At 51.4% G+C, this 18,369-nt stretch overlaps 1 protein-coding gene across 8 annotated transcripts in view; it reads right to left on the bottom strand.

The window, feature by feature from the left end:
* The window catches only part of ZER1 (zyg-11 related cell cycle regulator), a 40,271-nt gene that overhangs the window by 11,083 nt on the left and 10,819 nt on the right, over window positions 1–18,369 (bottom strand). For 3 of the 8 annotated variants that reach the window (XM_060411687.1, XM_060411688.1, XM_015094158.4), the window contains 7 exons: window positions 7,151–7,402; window positions 5,729–5,879; window positions 4,873–5,309; window positions 4,466–4,642; window positions 3,093–3,207; window positions 2,801–2,947; window positions 2,284–2,457 (listed from right to left, as the gene is read on the bottom strand). In XM_060411687.1, coding sequence (XP_060267670.1) covers window positions 2,284–2,457; window positions 2,801–2,947; window positions 3,093–3,207; window positions 4,466–4,642; window positions 4,873–5,309; window positions 5,729–5,879; window positions 7,151–7,308 — 1,359 coding nt within the window. In that variant the 5' untranslated portion in view covers window positions 7,309–7,402. Of the gene's footprint in view, window positions 1–2,283; window positions 2,458–2,800; window positions 2,948–3,092; window positions 3,208–4,465; window positions 4,643–4,872; window positions 5,310–5,728; window positions 5,880–7,150; window positions 7,403–10,257; window positions 13,607–18,093; window positions 18,308–18,369 lie in introns of those variants that run through there. The other 5 variants (XM_042245613.2, XM_015094159.4, XM_042245615.2 and 2 more) reach the window with 5 other exon arrangements.

Here is an 18,369-nt window from a genome sequence, read left to right as displayed (position 1 = left end):
TAGTCCACAGGGTTGCAGAGAGTCAGACATGACTGAGCAACTAACACTGCCGAACCCTCGTTAACTCTGTCCTTCCCCTCATAATATACACACATTTTGTAGTTTGGGGAAAAAATTATTTTAAATTATAGAAGCAATACTTACTCACTGTGAAACATTCAAATAACATTATCTGAGCAGAAAGTAAAAGTCCCTCACTTTATTCTTCAGAAGTAATCCCTATTAAAAGTTTGGTGCACAACCATCAAGATTTCTCTACCATGGAAATATAAATATGGGGAGAGGAAAGGTGAAAGAGGTTTTATCCACATTGGTTGAGAACGTTTCTTCACTTGTCCACCCACAGGGTCATCCATGTTATGTTAGGATGTACAGACTGACCATCATATCCCACAATGTGAGTGGATCTAACACTGCTCTGCAGGGCCAGGCCCCTATTGTTGAACGCTTTGGGTTTCCTCTGACTTCTATGTATCAGAAAGGGTGAATGTATATATATATTTCCTTTATGCATATCTCTTAACTGTGGAATACCTAGGCCAAAAGGTAAGTGTGCTTACAGTTCTGGCAGGTTCTGCCAGCTGCCCCATGAAGAGGCTGTCCGAGGCTTTCCTCACCAGTGGAAAGCGGGAATGTGCTCTTCCCCGGGCCTTCGTCAATGGGTATCATCAATCTCCCCAGTCAAAAAGTGGTTTTTATTAATTTCTATTTCTTTGAATGAGTTTATTAATTTGCAAGTCTTCAACTAGCATCCTTTTTTCTTAAAAAAAAAAAAAAGATAAAGACACCCCTGGGACCTCCCCGGTGATCCAGTGGTTAATCTGTGCTTCCAATGCAGAGGACACAGGTTCAGTCCTTGCTTGGGGAACTGAGATTCCACATGCTGCATAGCACGGCCAAGGGGGAAAAAAAAAAGACCACCCTTTTACCTGATGATAAAATCTATCTCAACAAAGGAAAAAGTTGCTCTCAAGTCTGGAGTTGGGAGTTAGTGGGAAAGGGGGCCTCCTCACTCCTGCAGAGGCTGCATCCCCACCAGAGCTTTCTGGAGGACGATGCAAGAATATATACCAAATGCTTTAGAAATACACAGACCCACTGCTCCAGCAGTTCTCCTTTTCAACAAGTCTCATAACAAGCATGGCTTACATGTATTCAGCAAAGCCTAATTTGAAAGTGCAAAACATGGGGGTTTCCCTGGTGGTCCAGTGGGTAAGATTCTGAGTTCCCAATGCAGGGGACCCAGGTTCAATCCCTGGTCAGGAAACTAAATCCCGCAAACTACAAATAAGATGCTGCTTAATCACAACTAAGAGCTGGCACATTCGAATTAAAAAAAAGAAGAAAAAATAGCAAAACATTAACAGCAACCTAAAATGTTTAACCATGGGGCTGACTCGGTCAGTGCAGCCCATGTACTGGGGGGAGCCCCTCTGACTATTCCGTGGGGATTGGGCTTGGCCATGGCCTCCAAGTCCCCAGCAGAGTCAGCACCAGGGCAGCCTCTCCCTGGAGGAGGCGCTGCACACGGTGCTGACATCAACAATTAGGAAGCTGAACTGTTAAAACCAGCTGCCCCGGGGGAGGAGTGCTAGGATTGGCACTTTCACTCTTCAGTTAGTCTTAGACATTTTCTGTTACTTAAATTTGTTTTCTAAGCATTAGGGAGCTCACTTTTTGTCATCAGAAAAGAAACATGACTCTTCAAATTTTGTTGTAAACCATTTGTTGATATGGGAGATATTCACATTCACAAGACGCTGTTGAAATGAAAACCCATGTTACAGGACGCACAGGATGGTCCTGTTTACTCAATAATTATGCATAGACTAAAAGCCAGAAGGATGTTAACAGTGGCTACCTCTGTGTGACGAAATTATGGCTTTTTTCCCTTCCTTTATACCCATAATTGTAATTTTTCTCCAGTAAAAAACTTGATTACTTTTATAACAAAAGCAGCTATTGGGAAAAAAAAAACCCACCCACCCCAGCAGAGCATCACTGGGAAGAAGGGCTAAGGAACAAGCAGGAGCAAAGGCCCGGGACCCCTGGGGGAGGGCAGGGTGGGAGACAGACTCGGGTGGGGTCAGGTCAGGGGGCCCTGAATGCCCGGTCCCAGAGACTGGGAGTGATGCCCCAGGAAAGGGAGGGTTGGCAGCGGAGCGGGACAGAGCCAGGACAGAAAGGCGGAGAGCAAGCAGGGCACCCGGGGGATTGGCGAGCCTGCTGGCGAGGCTGGGACACAGGGAGAGGGGCCAGAGCGGGCAGCGGGCAGGGGCTCACCGTCACCTCCTGGTAGGATTCCATGCCATTCAGCACCACCTGGATGACCTGCCGGCGCAGCTTGACGCTCTGCTCTGAGCGGTACTCGGAATTGGTCAGGTAGAAAAGGGCGGCGCTGCCGGTCACCTGGATGTTCTTGTCATACTTGTGGCACTTGAGGGCCGTGATGACCAGCTGTACCAAGATAGGGCATGGGCCAGGGGTTGGCCAGGCCTGCTGCAGGTGTGCAGGGACAGGCCTGGGGCAGGGTGCGGGGGCTTGGACAGGTCCTCTGGGGCAGGGCTCAGCCCAATCAGGCTCCCTGAGGGCAGGAGTCGGGGTTGGGAGGCAGAAACTGGGGTCGGCCATGGTCCTGGGACAGGGTTAGTGCTGGGCCAAGGGAGGCACTGAGAGATGGGGTTGGGGTTCGGGGGGTGGGATGGCCAGTGTCCTGGGAAGGAGGAGGGGGATGGTTGAGGAGGGGATGGGGGAGAATGAACTGGAGACCCTCAGAGGGCCCTCCAGGGTTGGTGCTGACCTTCAGGGCCCGCAGAAGTTGGTTGCAGCGTTCGATGCGTGCGATGTCGAAAAGCAGGTTGATGGCCCGTGAGGTGATCTCCGGCCGGTGCTCCGTGTAGGCCTCGATGGCGTTCAGCACCTGCTCCTCGTTTTTGTCACCACTCACCTGGAGAGGGAGCATGCTCAGAACATCCCGGAAATGGCCAAGGGGTAGGATGCCTGACCCTAATTCCATCTCTAACCCCAGGGTGGACACCCCCTCCCTTGTCCTGGGGCGCCCCAGTCCTCCCCTCCCCAGGCCCCCCTCTCACTTTGTAGGCCGGAATGTGCGTCAGGCGGCACAGGGAGGTCTCGAAGAGCCCGAGGAACTGCAGTGGCCTCTTCAGGGCCCGGAAAGGCATGATGCTGCTCTTGGAAGGCTCAGTGCTGAGGGGAAAGGGTGCTGGCATCAGCGGCGTGGGGCCCGCGGCGGCCCTGGATCCAGCCCAAGGAGAGCCTCTCCCTGGGGGTGGCGAAGCACGTTTCCTTGGGGCCCTCTGCTAGGCCCTCTAGCTGCATCTATTGTTTACTTAAAGGCAGTAGAGGACTTCCCTGGTGGTCTCCTGGTTAAGATTCTGCGCTTCCACTGCAGGGGGCACAGGTTTGATCCCTGGTCGGGGAACTAAGATCCCACATGTCTTGTGGTATGGTCAAAAAAAAAGGCAGAAGACAGACATAGACCCCACCTCTTGATGGGAGGGTGACAAGGTCACATTGTAGAGAACATGTGGGATGGGAGATTAACTGTTGCAGCCAATCCTGCTTGCCGTTCCAGGGAGGGCATGTCACCTTTAGGCTCCCGCAACAGCCAGGAATGTTATGCCCATTAACCAAACTCCAAACTCCACTCCAGTCCAGGCTCGGGGGAGGGCTTAAGACCAACGACAGTAACGGGGGACATATGTATACATATAGCAATTCACTTTGTTGTATAGCAGAAACTAACCCAATATTTTAAAGCAGTTATACTACAATCAAAAAAGAAAAACACACCAGGGACTTCCCTAGTGATCCAGTGTTAAGAATCTGCCTTGCAGTGTAGGGGAGATGGGTTTGATCCCTGGTTGGGGAACTAAGATCCCATATGCCCAGATGCCACAACTAAGACTCAACACAGCCAGATAAGTAAATAAATATTAAAATTAAAAAAAAAAAAGACCAAAGACAGCTAGAGGGGGCTCTGAATCAGCTCTCTCACCAGACCAACCCAGGGCCCAGCCTGTCAGTGGTAACCCCTAACGATTGGTGGGGCCGGCGGCCTCCCGTGACCACCGCCACGTGGCTCAGGCCGTCTGAGTGCTGCAGCCTCCCAGTCACTCCCCGTGCTCGCGTCTCGAGCCTCTGCACATGCTGTTCCCTCTGCTAGAGCGCTGTGGTAGATGTCTTTGGCAAACTCAAGACTGAGCTTTCCGCACAGCCTGGATGCCATGCCTCCTCCTCCTTCCTTCTGATCCTCGGGGCCACTCCGGAGCCCCGTGTTGCCCCTACCGCAGCCTCAGTGATGACTTGCCTGTCCCCACTAGCTCACACCCTCGCGAGAGGGCCTGATTTGTTTCTTCCTCATCAGCACGGCGTGTGGCAGAGGGGCACCTGGTCAACGCTTGTTGGATGCCACCCGCTCGCGAGCAGGGCAGGTGGGGCCCACCTGGTCTGTCCTGCTTCCTCGTCCGTCCTGGAGATGCTGCAGTTCTCCAGGATCATGTGGCCGGAAATGTCCAAGGACATCAGGTTCCCCAGCTTCTGCACAAAGAGGCTCAGCACCTTGCGAGTCAGCTTGAACTTGTAATAGCTGGAGAGGCGGTCTCGGGAGATGTCCAGGTGTCTGGAGGTTGGGGCAGGGGGGTCATGGGTCAGGTCTAGACTGGGGCTGCCTTGTAAGCTCCTGCTGCTTCACTCCGAGGCCCCTGCTACAGCCGACCCAGGCGCCCTGAACAGCCCTGATCCAGCCAGAACAGGGGGCATAAAGCAAGGGACTGTCTCTTCTAGCCCCATGTGCTGCCTGGCCTGCTGACCCCCACCTCCCCGTGCCAACCCCGCGAGCTCAGAGCTCACCGAAGCTTGTGCAGCTGGACAATGACACGGATGTGGTCGTCCGACAGGTCCATGTTGTAGAGCACAAGGGACACCAGGCTGTCTTTCCACTGGGTGAGGAAGGCTGCATCGCTCGTCTGGATGCCCGAGAGGTCCAAGGCAGCCAGCGAGTTGAGGGGCCGCAGCAGGGACTCCACGGGGACCCCGTCGATCATGCGGCCCAGGTTGAGGAAGCGCAGGCGGCTGAAACCCTCGAAGGTAAAGTCCTTGACCAGCACCTGGCAGGTGGGGTTGACAAGGCACTCATCTTCGCAGCCCCCAGGGTTCTCCTCCTCGTAGAAGATGTTCGCGCAGCCAAAGAGGCTCAGGGATACCAGGGTGTGGCTGAAGCTCCTTAGAGTCTGCAGGCTCTTGGCGGACAGCTTCTCACAGTTGGTCAGGTACAGCTCCACCAGGTCCTGGTGGCGGGGATAGCCCCGTCATCACCTCCGCCTACCCCTACCCTGGCCCTGGGCCACAGGTGGGATTGGGGAGGGGTCTGCACAATAGGGGGCTTCCCTGGCGGCTCAGTGGTAATATGCCTGCAGAGCAGGAGCTGCAGGAGATGAGGGTTTGATCCCTGGATTGGGAAATCACCTGGAGGAGGGCATAACTACCCACTCCAGTCTTCCTGCCTGGAGAATCCTACGGATAGAGAAGTCTGGTGGGCTACGGTCCATGGGGTCACAAAGAGTCAGACCTGACTTAATGAGGACATACGCGTGCACAATAGGAAGGGTGCTGGCAGGGCCTTGGGGTTCCTGCTCCGACCCCCTGCCTGCCTGTCCTGGGGCGGCCTCCCATGGCCGTGCCCGGGGCCTGAACGACCAGGTCTCACCTGCTTGCGAATGGCCTCCAGGTCCTGGTCTTGCACCAGGTCCTCGCGGAGGTGGATGCGGGTGAGGCGGGTGCTGCGGGGGTCGGAGAAGAGGCTGAAGAAGCTCTCATGCGGTTCAAAGTTGCAGGCAGCGTTGACCAGCTCCACGTACCTGGGAGGGAAGGAAGCCTGGTTCAGGGAAGGCCCCTCGCCCTCCCTTCAAGGCCCAGCACAAGCCTCGCCTATCAAGACTTCCCTGATCAAGCAACAACCTCCATCTCCTCCTCCTCATAGTACCTGGTTGGATCCTGAGCGGTGAGTTTACGGGTGGCCCCAGGACCCGGGAGTCCAAAAGTAAACTAACTAGTGATGAAGGGCCTCTTATCACTGGCAAATCCCAAGCTCTTCCCCACTAAACTGTAGACACTTCTGTAACAAACATGCATATCTGCATTCCCTGTCTTCTTTAAGCCAGCTTCTGATTCCTTGATCAGTCCCTCTCAGGACCCCATCCAACAGCAAGACTGAGCCGAGTGGTCTGGAGCTCTGAGCTGGGTACAGGGCAAGCATTCAGTAATAGTTCTGCTGAGATACCAGTGGAGGCAAGAATCCTGGACTGGTGGGAAAAGCTGTGGAGTCAAACACTCTAGAATCTAAATCCTGGATTGGATGTTCACTACCTGGGCAACTTCACACAAGTAACTGAACTTCCCCAGACCTCAGTGCCTTTACCTGTAAAATGGACACAACTCTGGTCTGCACAGTGTCTAATCTAGTGCCCAATCTACATTAGACACTCAGAACACTTTTTACAAGCTGGGCTCTTGAGTCACACATAGGTTCCCACTTTTATAGGCAACTTTCTGGGCTAACCATTTCCCTCTGGGTAACCTGGACCGAACCCCGAGAAGTCAGGCATGGATATTACTCTTCTAGGAGTCTCTACTAGTGGGGAGTCCCTTGGAGAAGTCACAGAGAGCATTTCTGAATAATCTCATCCCTGTTCAGGGGTAAAGCAGTCAGGTACTGGTGTGTAAACATGTAATACACGTTCAGGTTCACACAGAGACATGTGTGCACAGGCACATACACACATGCATGGACACACGTGCACACACACACACAGGACAGCAAGTACCTCCTTCATTTACATAAGAAGTTTCTACATCCTTTTAATGCAAACTGGCAGTTTCACACTCAAACCTGCCCTGTGCACCAGCAACCCACGTGTGGGCACACACATTCCTTTACGTGCACACCCTACCACACACATACCAACATGTGCAATGACAACTTGATGGATACAGACAGGCCAGTGCTCTCCTGCACCCATGGATAGCCATGTGCGTGCACACCCCCAAGGGGGCACACGCAGGACTCCCAACCTCTCTGCTCACATCCATGCCGAGGCTCGGGCCCTGCCCCAGCCCTGCGCCTGCTTACTCGTTGACGAGCCGGTCACAGATCTCGCTGGGCAGGAAGATGTCTGGATGCAGCCGCAGGGTCTCCTTGTCCAGCAGGTAGCCCAAGGTGCCGTCCAGGTTGCGCAGGCAGAAGTCGGTGCAGAGGGCCATCAGGGACTCGGGGGTGTCGGACGCCATGCTGGGAGCCGGCAGGTGGGCCACACTGGGACAGGGGCCCCCAGGGGCAACAGTGATGCCCTGATACTCACAGGATCATTGGCAGAGCTGCGGCCTGGGGAAGGGGAAAGAAGTTAAGCGAGCCACGGGCAAGGGCCAGGACCCCAGCTGCCCTAGGTCTGGCCACTCTCTGAGTAATAAAGCCAAGGTGCCTGGAAGGCACATACAAATTGAGCAGTTTAGGGACTTCCCTGGTGGTTTAGTGACTGAGAATTTGTCCTCCAATGCAGGGGACACGGGTTTGATCCCTGGTCAGGGAACGAAGATCCCACAAGCTGTGGAGCAAACCGAGCCCACATGCTGCACTACGGAGGCTATGCTCTAGAGGTCACAACAAGAGAGAGGCCCGCACACCAACGTGAAGACCCAACGCAGCCAAACAAATGAGCAAAAATTAAAACCAAAAACCCAAATTCAGCAGCTTAGCAGGGCCAGGGCCCAGGACTCCTGACTCCTCCCTCCACTGCCCCCCTGCCCCACCCCACTCTGATGCACTACCATCTACGCGTGATTTGACCTGTGCAAAGAGCAGGGGGCCTCGGTGGAGCGTCTCCGTGACTTCCCAAAGTCTGTGAGCTGAGGCCTGTGTTGGGGACCCAGCGCTTGGGTGGGGCTGACAGCAGCTTTTGCTACCTGTTACACTGGGGTGTCCGCTACTGTGTCATCCACCTGTCTAGAGGTGGGGACACTCACTGTGTGCCAGGGTTTAACAGACAGGGCATCACCGCATCTCACCGGATACGATTCGGAATGAGGGCTCCTCCCGGGGGGAAAGGAAGATACATGACCACAGAGAAGCTGTACATTAATGTTCAGCGTGGTACGATCCTGAAGCATCAAAAACGGAAACAACTCAAATGCCCATCAACTGACGAATGGATAGATAAAAACACGGTATAACCATGCCGTGGAATCACTCAGTAGTGACGGATGAGGTGAGACATGCACGCTGCAACCCTGCACCTTGAAAAAGACACACTAAGTCAAAGAAACCAATCTCCAAAGGCCACCTACTGTATGATTTCATTTGCATGAAACGTTTGGCCAAACTGTGGGTAGATCAGCGGTTGCCTGAGGCTGGGAGGCTGGGGGGTGGTGCAGGGAAACGGGGAGTGACTGCCAAGGGCTGTGGATTTCTCCTTTGGGGTGAAGAAAAATGTTCTAAAATTGACCCTGGTGACAGTTGCACAACTCTGTGAATAGACCCAAAACCCACTGAATGGTTTACTTTAAGTGGATGAAGTGGACGGTATGGGAATTACCGCTCAATAAAACTGTGATTAAAAAAGCAAGGTCGCGTCAGAGAAACACAAATGCTATATGATATCACTTACATGTGGAATTTAAAAAATAGAATGAACTAGTGAATGTAACAGAAGAGAAACGGACTCACAGACATAGAGAACACACTAGTGGTTACCAGTGGCGAGAGGGAAGGGGAAGGACGAGATGGGGTTAGGCGTGTAAGAGCCACAGACTATCAGGTGTAAAATAAATAGTGTACAAGGATATATTGTTCCAACGTAGGGAATGTAGGCCAATATTTCACAGTAACTCTAAATGGAGTGTAACCTTTAAAAACTGTGAATGAGTATGTTATACATCTGAACATACAACAGTATACATTAACTATACCTCAATTAAAAGAAGTGGGGACGTCCCTGGAGGTCCAGTGGTTAGGACTCCATGCCTTCACTGCTAAGGGCCCAAGGTTCAACCCCTGGTCAAGGAACTAAGATCCCACAAGCTGTGTAGTGTGGCAAAAAAATAAATAAAATAAAATAAAAATGAGGCACAGTTAGGGAGTTTGGGATGGACATGTACACACTGTTATATTTAAGATGGATAATCAACAAGGGCCTACTGCATAGCACAGGGAACTCTGCTCAATGTTATGTGGCAGCTTGGATGGGAGGGGAGTTTGGGAGACAATGGATACATGTATATGTACGGCTGAGACCCTTTGCTATCCACCTGAAATTATCACAACATTGTTAATTGGCTATAGTCCAAAATAAAATAAAAAGTTTAATTAAAAGAAAAATTGGAACAAAGTCTCCGAGAATCTTCATCATCTTGAGGTCGGTAAAGTTTTCTTAAAAGGACTCATAAGATAAAAATGGTAAACTGATATGCACTGAAGTGAAGAACCTTCATTCATACATACACAAAAATTAATTTGAGATGGACCACAGACCTGTATGTGAATAGTTAAACAAGTAGACTTCTAGAAGAAAACATAGAAGTATATCTTTATGATTTTAGAGTAGGTTCTTAAATAGGTCACACACACACAAAAAACCCATAAAGAGAAACTGACAAACTGGACTGCCTCAAAATTAAGACTCTTTTCATCCAAAGGTACCATTAAGAGAGAGAAAAGACAAGTCACAAACTAGAAGATGTTTCCAATAATATATCCAACAAAAGACTTGTATTCAGAATATATAGAAACATCTGCAGATCAGGACACAGAATCCAATTAAAAAAACAGGCAACGGACTTGGACGGGCATTTCCTAAAGGATAAGGAAACAAACAGTAAACATAAGGAATAAGAAAACCACAATGAGATGCCATTTTGCAGCCATCAGAACAGCTCCATTGGAAACAGCAAAACAGGCAACACTGAGCCTGAGTGAAGCTATGGAACAAGAGGAGGCCACCCACGCTGCTGGTAGGCGTGTGAACTGCTGTGAACTGTGAGTGTAACTAGAATACTGTGAGACGCTGTTACAGCTGAACATGCACACACGTTCAGGGCTCAGCAGCTCCACTCCCAGGTATACACCCACCAGCAAGGCATGGACATGTTCATGGAGAGATAGACAGAATGTCTACAGTAGCACTATTCCTAACAGGACAGAAGCTGAATGTCCAGACACGAGAATGAAGATTACGGTCGACTCACCAATGGAACATGGCACAGCAATGAGAACGCACCACCTCTCAGCAGCCTGAATGAGCCTCACAATGCTGAGCGAAAGGAGCCAGACACAGAAGAGTGTATACTCATTCGCTGAGTGAATCCACTTATGTTTTACTTCCTTATGTTGAAAAACAAGATAATCTGGGAATTAACTCCCTGGTGGTCCAGTGGTTAGGACCCCACACTTCCACTGCAGAGGCATGGGTTCCATCCCTGTTTGGGGAACTAAGGTCCTGCATGCCATGTGACATGGCCAAAAGAAAAAAAAAATAGTTTTTTAAAGGAGGAAAATCTAATCTGTGGTAGCCAAAGTCAGGACTGTGGTTATTTGGGGGGTTTGACTGGCTGCTGAGAAGCTTCTATCCCTTATCTGAGTGCTGGGCATACAGGTATGTGCATTTTGTCAATATTCAGAGAGCTGTCTATTATGACGTGTGCACTTCTAAAAATGTATATTGCAATTCAACAAAAAAGAAAATGGCCTGGACACCAAAGAGGTCCACATTTAAAAGGGATTCGGGATCTGGGTAAGTGATATTCCAACTGACTATGCATCTTCAACTACCATAAGTGGCTAAGAGAGAATGAAAACTGAACCTTCAACTCCAAGTGGAGTGAACAAGACAGGAAACAATCAACCATTTATAAAACCAAGGACAGTCAGGAATTAGTCCCAAACCATTTTCCTATGACAGTCTACGTCAGAAAAGGGGAGAAAGGAACTTCCCTGGTGGTCCAATACCTAGGACTCTGAGATCCCAATGCAGGGGGCCCTGGTTTAATCCCTGGCCAAGGAACTAGATCCCATATGACGCAACTAAAAATCCTACATGCTGCAAGGAACATGGAAGATTTTGTGTGTCGCAACTAAGACTCAGAGCAGCCAAATAAACAAAGATCAAAAAGAAGTAGGAGCGGGGGAATAAGCAAAATGAATCTATGGTGTTAGAAGCCAGGGTAGTGATTACCTTTGCAGGAGGCAGTAATCGGAAAGTGACAGGGGTCTCTGGGTGGGCTGGGCTAGGTGTGTATACTGGTGGAAATTCAGACTGTCTGCTCAGGCTCTGTGTGCCTGTCCTAGTCTATAGTACCCTTCAATAGTTTTTTGCTACTTTTTTCAAGTGAAGGCTCTGTGGTTAGACAGAGCCATTTCAATTCAGTTCCAGTTTACTTGTAAATTATTCAACCTCGCTGGTCCTCAGTTTCCTCATCTGGAAAATGGGGACAACAATCCCCACTTCACAAGACTGTTGGGAAAAACACCTCATCTCAGGTGTGACACAACTCAGTGAACACCAAGTGGTTATGACCCCACCTTACAGAAGAGAGACTCAGAGAGAGGGGCTGTCCAAACTGAGACAGAAGCCTCGTCTTTTGGACAGCTCTGCAGGAGGTGAGGCCCTGGCAGCACCCCTGGCTTCTTGGAGCCTCTGCACCCACATCTGAGGCTTCTAGGCTGCTTGGGAAACCGAGTGGGTGGCCACAGAGCTCTGTGCCCTTTGGAATGGCCAGTTCTAAGTTCTGGCACCACTGGGGACTGTGCTCTAAGAGCTCTGGAGCCAGGCCAACCCAGCTTCCAGTCTCAGCCCCACTGAGGGCTGGTGAACTGGGGCAAGCGTCTTCACTTCTCTGTGCCTCGGTTTCTTCTCTATAACAGAGAACACCATGTACAGATAACACGGAACAATATAGAAAGGGTTTAGCATGGTACCTAGCACATAGTAACTGCTCACTAAAAGCTTTCACATCACCATCACTGTCATCATCCCTTTCTCCTGCCTCACCTGCCCTGGTCCCTAGTGCAGGGTCTGCACCCCCAGCTCCAGGCCCCGGCTCCTCTGGCCTGGGTCTCCTGCCCCCAGGCTCACTGTGCCAGCTGTGCCACCGGTACCGTGACACCCTCGAGGAAAAGCACAGTAAACAGACAGCCTGGGCCCTGCCTTCCCTTGCTTGCGCTCACTCTCAGATCTTCAAGAGGGCAGCAGCCTCTTGCCCGGGGAGCTGGGCCCAGCATGCGCACCGCTGGCAGGGCCACGCGTCCTGCTGGAAACTGCCGAGTTCATCTCTTCAAGCAGTCACTCAAGGCCTCCAGAAGTGGAATTAGCTCTGCAGCCTGCTCGCTGCCTCCAACTCCCTACTCCAGCCACACTGGCCTCCTGCAATGGCCTCCTAGCAATGGGCCAGATGCACAGGGTCACCTTCAGACCTTCGGTCATCCACTTTCTCCCCTAAACCCCGTTCCCAACCCCCAAAACACATTCCTGCCCCTCCTCCAGGAAGCATCCCCCAACCGCTCCAGCCCACGCTACCTTTGAACTCTTTACTCAGCTGATGTCTCCATAGCCTCACGCCTTAGTGTTGCTTCCTCCAGGAAGCCTTCCCTGACCTGCCCAGGGTTCTCACGCTGGCTGCCCCCACGGGCCCTACCACAATTAACATTTTGAACTGATGTTGGTTTAACGATCCAGCTTCCATGCCAGCCAGCCAGCTGCATGAGGGCAGGAACCAGGCTGTCTCTTCTGGCCCTATCCCTGTACTTGGCCCAGGGTTACTGTCTATGGAGCACTGTGGGCCTGAGGATGAGTGAAATCAGGCAGGTCTTGGTCCTCGCGGAGCACATTGGTTCTGGAGGGAGACAGACACCCCCACCTAGGAAGCACACAAACACACGCCATTGGGCCCCATGCTCTGAAGGAGAGGGTGGCACCTGGGGCTCTGGGTGCCCGAGCCCCAGGGGACCTGCCCTGGGCTGAGGAGTCAGGGCAGGTGTCCTTGGAAGTGACATTTCAGCAGCAGCGACCCAAAAGATGAGTCATAGTTCACTCCGGTGGCAGGGAGAGAAGGGAAAGGCATTCCAGGAAGAAGGATAAGATGCTCCCAGACTGAAAGGGCAGAGGGTGTGGGGCCCTGGCACCACAGGCTCGACTCCACAACTCTGGGCCGAACAAAGGCCGCATGCCCCATGTGGGCACGGCACATGTGTTGTAGGGTTTCAGCACAAGCGGGGAATCTGGGAAGCAAGGCATGCTCTCGGATGCTCCCCACCCACTGTGCCCGGGACAGTGCCAGCACCCAGGGGGCAGAGCAGAACCCTCCCCACTCTGAACGAGAGAGCTGCAGGGGGTTTGCCCTTTCTGCAGGACAAGCCCAGTCACCTAGGTAGCCACTCGGCCCTAACCTTGCTCCTCAGCTGGAAGAAACACCAGTTTATCAGCCGCCAAGATGAACCAAGTGCCTTCAAAAGATAACTGGCCAGATGGCACGGATCTGGCAACCAGCTTTTGGCAGCGCCAGCCCTGCTACTGGGGGCGGGGATGAGCTGGAGGAAGAATGGGCCATCCATCTTGGCACAGAGGCTGAGACACCTGGGGGCCCCCCCTACTTGTACCCCTTCCAGCCAGAGGTGGGCATCTCTACCTACCCCACGACTAGCCCCTCGGGCTCTGTATTCTGGCCCGCCTGGCCATTTGGGATTCTGACAACTGGAGATGGAGAGAACTCTGATTATAACAGAACAAGCACACAGCAAGGAGAACCCTGTGTCTTCCTCCATCCCATCTCTTGCCTGCATCTGACAGGAGCTGACACCCTGGGGTTGGGGGACAGTGGGGAGCGAACAGTAACAGCCGCCTCCAAGTTGGCTGCTTCCAGTCTAAGCTCCGTACAGCTTTATTTCATATAGTTTCTAACTTAACCAACAAACGACATTCTCTAGGATCCTGTGCTTGTGGCTAATTCATCGCTTGTATAATAATTTGTCTAATGACTCCACCCTCCCAGCCCGGGCTGGGCCGCAAGGATTCAGGAGGAGACGAATCCTCTCTGCTTCCACCCTCCTGGACCCTCCGGGCCTGGCCTGTGCCTGGCACATAACAGAATAAAGGTTTGCTTCTGCCCCAGTTGCCACATTAAAACACCCTGAGGTAGAGATTGTTACTCTGTATTCCTATGAAGACACTGAGGCTTGTCTAAAGTCACACAACTAGCAAGAGTGGGATGCAATCCAAACCTAAGCCAAACCCATGCTTCTCACCAAGCCATCCAGTCTCCTGTCCATCCAATGGAAGGGGAAGGGAATCTGGGATCCAGAGGAGGGTGCATGGGACCCTGCCAGTGTCCTGACACCCAGCCGACAGAGGCTGGGGGAGCCAGAAGCTCTTAAGCGGTGCCCACCCTGTGAAATATTAACCCAGGAGCTACAGGGAAAACCCAAACAAATATCCTATTTACAGAAGCTGGAAGCTTTCCAGGAGGGAGCAGATCACAGGCCAGACAGAGGGGGTGGGAGGCTACTGTGGAGGGGGTGAGGGCAGGTGCTGGGGGCAGGGGTACAGGCGAGGACCTGAGGGCATCCCAGAAACTAATCTCCAGGATGGGTGACATTAGGAAGATGTGGAAATGGAAAGTGCATCACCCCTCACTGGTGTACAAAGAGGCAGAGTGGCCACGGGGGCACCAGCTGCAATCAAACGGCGATCAGTCATACTAAGCACCATATTCTGAGGACCCTGCTAAGTACTCCGCATATGTTAACTCATTTAATTCTCCCAACAACCACATGAGGCAGGAGTTATAATCGACCACTCACAGATGAGGCAGCTGAGACTCAGTGAATTGGCCACAGACTATGTATATATACCCAGGTCCATGTGTACATATCAGTTATGCATACGTGTATTCATTACTCCAAGACCCAGAATTTTGTGCTTTCCATGCATGTGTTCATTGAAGCCACAAATAACCTACAAGGACCTATGGTTTTGTTCTCCAAATGAAGAAACTATGGCTCAAAGATGTGTGATGATGTGCCCAAGTCCTCCAGGAGGAGCTCGGCTCTCTCCATCATTATGCTGTGGGCAGGAACCATTTCTGCAAGCCTCAGCTCCCCCTTCTGTAGCATGAGCCTTCGCCTCCTTACAACCTGGACTGTCCTTGGGCACTGAGCATAGATGATCAGGCATCACTGGTAACTATCCTACAGATATATTATTTTTTGACCACAGGACTAAAAGCTTCCTGAAGAAAGGACCCAGTGTAACTCATGGGGTCTCCATGACACAGTAACCATGTGACTGGTTGGTTGCAGGTGAAGGAGCCTCAGCTCCATGAGGTCCCCAGGCAATGTTCGCCAGCCTTAATATTCATCAGGGTCCTTATCTGTCCACGAGTTGCCAACAGCACCTACCACATGGGTTTGCTGAGGAGATGTGATAAAATAATGGCAAGAAGGTGGTAACCAATAATTATGGAGGGATTTCCCAAGAATAATGCTTGGAGAGATCGTTATGCCCATTTCTGAAGCTGGAAAAATTAGCGTCAGTGATTGAACCAGTCACAGGATATTGGTCTCAAAGTAAATGCTCCAACAGGGGTCTCTGAACTTGCATTTCAAGAGTCAAGAGCAGCTGAGGTACTGAAGTCCTCTGCCCCAAAGTGAAGCCTGCAGAATTGTGGTGGTGCTAATGACAAGAGCTGTTCTTACCTCTGCAGGGGACATTAGAGTGCACCACGTGAAGGTCGCTCAGTCATGTCTGATACTTTGCGAGCCCATGAACTACACAGCCCATGAGATTCTCCAGGCCAGAAGACTGGAGTGGGTAGCCGTTCCCTCCTCTAGGGGATCTTCCCAACCCAGGGATTGAACCCAGGTCTCCCGCATTGCAGGCGGATTCTTTAACACCCAAGCCACAAGGGGAGCCCGTTGGAGTGCGCTGAATTCTTTTAAAACCTGTGTCTTGTTTCATTCTCCCAACAGCATAGAGCCAGAACAGACACAGGAAAAATGGAGGCCCAGGCAGGGGACAGAACTTGTTCAAGTTCACGCAGTGAACCAGCTGCAGAGCTGGCCTTGACCCCAGCTCCCTAGATGACTGGCCCAAGGTTCTACCCACGGCAACTGGCTCCAGCACCCCAGCCCTCAGAGTCAGCATGCTATGACTTTTCATTTTCAAATCCTCTGGCCCAGCTGCCCGCTCAGCTTATGAACCCAAGCTTGTTGACATACTCCAGGCTTGGGGGTTGAGGAGAGAGAGCAACCACTACTGTTCCACACCTTATCAGGCAGGCTGCAAACATCTCAGCCTCTGCTGGGCACATCTAGGATCAACAGTCTCCATCAGCCACACACACCCCAACCACATGCCAACATACACTGCTCCCTGTGACCCGTCTCCACGTCATATCTATGTCGACACCATCATTTGGCCTATATTATGTGGAAAAATGGGGACTTGCTGGGCCCTTTAAAAAAAAAAAAAAAGAGCCCCCATAACCTCCCACTGGCATCAGAAAAGCCAGGATCCAGCTACTATGCCAGTGATGTGCAACCACTGTTCTCACTGAGGGGTGACAACAAGTTTCCGCTTTGTCTCCCCTACTGTTCTCCAGAATTCTACAAGTTCAGAGAGGCAGCCAAGAGCTAGTGACATCATCAGCTGGTGCTAAAAAGAAAGGCTTTGAGACAGACACATGCAAACATTTCCTCACCATCGTCACTGCCATCAGCATACCTGCAAGACTTACTGAGGACTTACTATGCACCAAACAGTGCACCAAGCACTTTAGGACATGACCTCTCATTCAGCCCAACAATCCTATGCTATCGATGAGGACAGAGAGGTGGGAAAAGGTCCTCCGTCCAGTTCTCATAACCAGCAAGCAAGTGGTATGACCAGATTTAACTACAGTACTCTATTTCCATCCTTTTTAAAATTTATTCCATCAATGGTCATTGCCAAGATGGAGAAAGGGTACTTAAAACGACAGGCAGAAGACAACGGCCATTTGTCACCTAGAACAAATCTGTATTTTCTCTGACCACCAGACACTTCAAATTAGTGCAGTTCTGAAAGGTGTCCCATTAGATATCTTATGACCCTCCATCACATGAACAGCCCCTGACACCCTCCCCACCAATGTCTCATCCATACTCTTCTCTGATTTTCTTGTCAATCACTCTTCCCCTCCTTCACTCTGCTCCAGCCCTACTGTCCTCCTGCTATGTCATAAAACCATCAGATTTTCCACCTCAGGACCTTTGCACTTGCTCCCTCCCTCCCTTATATCTCTGCTCAGACATCACCTTATTAGAGCCCTTCTCTGGATCACCCTCTATAAAAAGGGCAAACCCAGTATCTGACCCTTTCCATGGCCCTTCCTGCTCTATTTTTCTCCACCCTACATATATTTTTCTCCATCTTATATAACTTTCTGATTTGCTGAATGAACGAGTGAACTGGAACAGAGAGACTTCTTTACCAACTGACAACCACCTCCTGCTCTCAAGTACAGCCTGCTATGACCCTTTTCAAAGCTGTCCTCAATACTCATTTTAACCAGCTTGAATCCTGAAGAGAAACACTGTTTCTGAGGAAGACCACATGGGGGGAAATTTTTCCATGGGGGCATCAGACATTCCCTCTGTAATTTAAAAATCAAACACCGTGCTTACTGGCACAAAGACTGGCTATCTTGGATACCTTGGGCCCCAACGCAGCCAAGTCAAGTTCCACCCACAGAGCTGTAAGCCAGCAGTCAGTTTCACTTTCAACTTACCTACCGGACTCCCTTGGCCCTTAGGCTTACAATACTACACCACCCCTTTCCCACCCTGTTGGATTCCCACCACCCCATTCGTGTCATCCCTGAGTTTTCAAGCACTGCTTTGGGGGAAACTCAAGCTCATCCAACAGGTAGGAGGGGCAGAGGATGGTTCTTCCATCCCTGCATCTATCCCCCATTTTGTAGGGGCCATGGACAGGGCGTCATTTTCTTTCTGGACGAAGGGTGCTCAGGTTTTTAAAGGCACGTTTCTCAGACCTGTCAGCAGGGGTAGACCAGGGAATTCTCCCACACCTCTGGCTCAGATGGACCTTTGCAAACGATTGCAGCGACGATGGTGAGGCACCGGAGGCAGGAGGAGAAAGGGGTAGGACGCAGATCCATCCCTTGGCCCCGGGAACGAACGGGGTGTGCTTTCCTCGGCGAGGAGGCGCAGAGGATGCGGCCCGAGGCGAATCCCGAGCCAGAGCTTCTGCGGAGGCAAGGGATCTCACCACGCTAGGGCCGGGGTCTGGGGAAGACCGGGGGTCGGCG

Source organism: Ovis aries, chromosome 3, assembly GCF_016772045.2.
Source record: "Ovis aries strain OAR_USU_Benz2616 breed Rambouillet chromosome 3, ARS-UI_Ramb_v3.0, whole genome shotgun sequence".
Classification (NCBI taxonomy): domain Eukaryota; kingdom Metazoa; phylum Chordata; class Mammalia; order Artiodactyla; family Bovidae; genus Ovis; species Ovis aries.
This window is presented reverse-complemented; position numbering and strand designations above follow the sequence as displayed.